This window comes from Poecilia formosa, unplaced genomic scaffold (genome assembly GCF_000485575.1).
Source record: "Poecilia formosa unplaced genomic scaffold, Poecilia_formosa-5.1.2 Scaffold176, whole genome shotgun sequence".
Classification (NCBI taxonomy): Eukaryota; Metazoa; Chordata; class Actinopteri; order Cyprinodontiformes; family Poeciliidae; genus Poecilia; species Poecilia formosa.
Genome location: NW_006800115.1, coordinates 292,923 through 297,401, shown reverse-complemented (window position 1 = coordinate 297,401; position 4,479 = coordinate 292,923). Strand labels below are relative to the sequence as shown.

General features: G+C 37.1%; 1 protein-coding gene across 1 annotated transcript in view; it reads left to right on the top strand.

Annotated features, from left to right (window-relative positions):
• The first annotated feature begins 1,903 nt into the window (after positions 1–1,903).
• Positions 1,904–4,479, top strand: part of gps1 (G protein pathway suppressor 1) — a 27,618-nt gene continuing 25,042 nt past the window's right edge. Inside the window, exons 1-2 of the mRNA XM_007565478.2 lie at positions 1,904–2,087; positions 3,651–3,743. Of these exons, the coding sequence (XP_007565540.1) occupies positions 2,055–2,087; positions 3,651–3,743 (126 nt within the window). The 5' untranslated portion in view covers positions 1,904–2,054. The remainder of the gene's footprint in view (positions 2,088–3,650; positions 3,744–4,479) is intronic.

Genomic DNA, 4,479 nt, shown 5'->3' with positions numbered 1-4,479 from the left:
ACCTCAAACCAGATGTTGGACTGGATTTTATTTCAATGTCATTTGTGGATGTTAGAGCCTCATTTTCAACAGTTTAGCTAAAGGTTATAAAAGGTTATTATTTTGGAGAAAATCTCTTCAACATTAATATTTCCACTAAATAAGAGGCAAAAAGAAAAAAAAAAGTTTGATAAAGGAAAAGCCTCTCAGACTCTGAGCCCGACAGCACCAAACTATTTTTTTTATATTAGACAATTAATTTAATTTCACATAATTATCGCGGTAGAAGCCATTTGTTTGTTAAATACTTAATGAAACATATTTACCGTGTTTGATGTTTGTTGTAAATGACATATACTCGCAGACGAACGAGATAATTAGTCCAAGTTTGTCATTTATTGAACGTTCAGAAACTACAGCGGCTGTGATGAGCCACAGCAAAGGTAAAACAACCTGAACAGGTGATCAACTCTAAACCACTCGCACTTTTTTACTCTTTATCATTTAAGCACACCCGTTGCCATGGCAACTGCCTGCGCTCCACAAACCGACCAGAGGTTACGTTAAAAACATAACATTTAGTCCGTTACGATATTATGTTTGCAGGTTTGATTTATTTTTGCGATCATTAAAAAGCCTCTCATGAACACAGCGGTGGTTGATTAGTTCATTTTAAACTCATGTTCTGCTAGTTATTTTGGTAATGGAACCGAAACGCACAGAATTGCGCAACACCTTGTTGAAACAATAATTACTGAGATTATTATTTTTGTTGGGTCATTAATTTGAACACATTTTATAAATGTTGTTGTTGTTCTTTAATAAAGTTATGAACGTTTTGATAAGCCAGTCAGAGGAGGACCTGCTGGTCTCAGCGTCCTGGCGGCGTTCAGTTTGTCTCCTAATGCCGAGATCGACTCAAAACCTTCCTCTATCGACATATCGCCCCCCTGCTCTAGCAAAGCAGGAAGAGTTCAGAAACAATATGAAATGGGGGAAAAAAGTTATTTATTAACTGATTAAGCCGCTATGATACCTGATAAATTGTTCTTGAAAAACTAATCAGTCACGGCTGCACAGTGAACCCAATGATTCTTTACAGCAGACAGCCGCTCCCCTCTCTTGCAGGTACTGCGTACCCCCACTAAATCTTTTAGGGGTACGCAGTACCTGAACGTACCCCACTACTTTCACCCCTGGTAGGAAGGGTAACCAAATGTCTTTAAAGTCTTCAAACTTAGCTATGTATGGTAAGTCGGCTTTTGCAGTGGCAGGCAAGTTGTTGTTCATTAGTTTAATCCAATGGTTTATTTTTGGTTTTTCTGTGTCCTCCCAGTTCTGAAGGTGCTACTTTGATGAGAAGCTCTATTGTACAATGATATGGTCCTACTATTGGTATGATTGATTTATCATATAGATATTATATATAATCTCTAATCTCTAACAGTGTTTCTTTGACATCTGCTTTCACTTCAAGATGGGAATTGTAACACTATGGCCATCTCTCCCACAATGATGGTACATTTCTTTTAGTATGGTTACTGTCTTCTTAATAGGATGCTGCATAGCATATAAACTTTTGAAACAACACAATATGCACATTTATCCTCTGGTATATGTTGTGCCTTCATAATTTCGTATAAATAATTATGGTGGGCCACCATGGCCAAAGTACCACGGCTATTTTGTGGCCCAATAGTCCAGCCATGGTTACAGGAACCTATAATGAAAAACTTATAGCCATAACTGGCTATTATAAATATTCTCTGTATGAGGGTTAGAAGAAGATGTATTAACGATTCGAAAGAAAACTGAAAAAAGATTATTCGTGGGTCTGTAGTGCAAAGTTTTACTGTTGTAGTAAACAGAGAGACCAATAGGAGGCGGTAGTAAAACTTGATGGATACCATGAGTCGTAACAGACCAAAGAAGAAGATGTGGCGAAGAAGGAAGTAGTAGAAGAAGACGAAAAAGGTTCGTTTGTTGCTGAGGCCTGCACATCTAATCTTTTGCATTCTTTCCTTTTTTTTAATCTATCCCAACAATAAAGTAAGAACACAGACGAACATCGGAAGATGCCTTTGCCTGTGCAAGTGTTTAACTTTCAGGTAAGTCAACGTTAGAAATTACGATACTCAACGTATTTGGTAATGTTCAGATGTACTCCATCATACTCCGTACTTTGTAACACTCAACAGGAAGCTTTACTGAAAGGTTATGTTAAATAAAATCAGTTATTATTACGGCAAATGACAAAAGTTATCAATACAATTTTTTGGTGCTTGGGTGACAACACGCTGAGCAGATGACCTTAAAAATGGCAGCCGACATAGAAAAACGGATTCGTTTGTTAACAATTAGCATGAAAAAAAGGCATAATCCGTTTTCAGCTACAAGAACGTAAAGAAAAAACTATTCATAAGGCATGTTCGCAGCGAGACCCCGGTAATTAAGAAGAGGGATTTTAGAATGCTAAAAACCGAGTGGTTTCCCGTTTGTTGTAGAGGCAGAACTTAGCTTCTTTCTGAATACGACGCTTACTACCTTGTTACTTAACTTTAACTAGAAACCTTAAATTCTTAGACTGTTCACCACAGAACTGAGTTCTTTTCAAAATTATGCAGAATATCCCAAAATGTGCGTAAGTATCAGTGTCACTACTTCAAGGATGTTTTACTGAAGAAATTACTGAAGAGTAAAATAGTATTTGGTAGAAAGGCTTCTGGAGTACTGAGGAACTGATCATAATCCTATTTTAATATGTAGGACATAATGTATTCAGACAGCCAAATAAATAGTTGTGTGCAATTGTGATATTTTTGGTATTTTAAAGACAAAGTAGAAAATATGAATGAATAACATGATTACAAAATAAGAAATTCAGAGCAAAGAAAGCCTTTTCAAAATCTTATTTTTTGAAGGTAACTTATATATATATATATATATATATATATATATATATATATATATATATATATATATATATATATATATATTAAATAAAAGAACTTCAAATGAAAAGGTTTTCTACAGTGGAAATGCAACTTTTTAGCAGCTACTCTTCTGACTTTTCTTCCTATGTTTGTTTTTTGGATCGCAATATTGACTCTTTGCAGCTCTGCTTGCCTTATGTACATCTGCAAGTAGGGCAATGCTGGGCTATTTTTAAAATAACATTTCACATTCTGTAGTATAGGGTGGTCAAAATAATACAAATTTGGCCATTTTAATCCCATAGTAATGTTGCAGAAACATAGGAAGAATCCTCTCTCCCCAACTTCCCAAAGGCTCACCTGGACCATAACAGCTGAGAATCAGAACACTGAAACATTATATCTCCAGTAACATGGCAGGACATCTAGGGAAAGAGCAGTATTCTATGAAGTAGATGAACAGTCACACCTGAAGAATGCTGGGGAAACCCTGCTATTTATTTTTGTTTTTCTAAATGATTCTGTTGAACTACAATTTAAAAGCAATGTCTGATTTTCATTGGTTAATTTTCGATGAAAATTAACCAATTACAGTAACTATTACAGGCTTTTTATTCATTTACGAAGCAGTACCAACAATTTTGTCCACATGTGTACATTTTATAAATGTTAGTGTTGTTATTTAGAGTTTATCTCTTGCTTGAATTTAAATCCCCTGCATGTGGTTTTGTTTTCCAGGGCTCTGTTGAGCCCATGCAGATTGATGCAGATCCTCAAGATGACCCGCAGAATGCTCCAGATATCAGCTACATCGTAGAAAACCCAACACTGGTATTTATCTATTTGTTCTATGCACTCCCCAGGGCTTAAAGAGCTCCGGCTGTGGGCCGGATTTCCGGCTTTTGACCAAACGGTCCACCTCAACCAATCTTCATGGTCCACCTCAACCAAACTGTAGTCTCTGGGTTTAAAGAGCTCCATCTGGGGGCCAGACCTCCGGCTTTTCAAGCAAAGGGAGCATTGGACCAAACGTCCCGCCTCAAGTAAACTGTAGATGATAGACAAAGATGTCTGCCAATCAGAATTCTAGCTCCCGTGTTCTTGACCAATGACTATAAAACGGTTTGTAAAAAAGAAGCGCATGCGTTCGGTTCAGCGGTTAAATCAAATGCGATATGAAAGAAGATGGAATTTGTCTCACCCGGTAAAGAAACACGTTTACTTGAGAAAGGAATTAAAAACAGGTGGTGCTGGGCATGGCTAGAGGAAAGGGGACAAGACGGGAAGCTGGCGGAAATTTTTACAAAAGGAGGGCGCTGGGATGCCTTTGGGGGGCGTTTGGTCGAAGGTAAACTTTACACCTTACAATCACAACAATACCAGTTTAGACTTTGAGCAACTTGCTAAAACTGTATTAACTGTATTATTTAACATGAAATCATGCCTAGCTGCAACTGTATCAATGGCAGCTCTTCTTCTATTCAGTGTTTGTAGTAGGGCTGTTGTAAACGAATATTTTAGTAATCGAGTAATCTATCGATTATTCTTACGATTAATCGAGTAATCG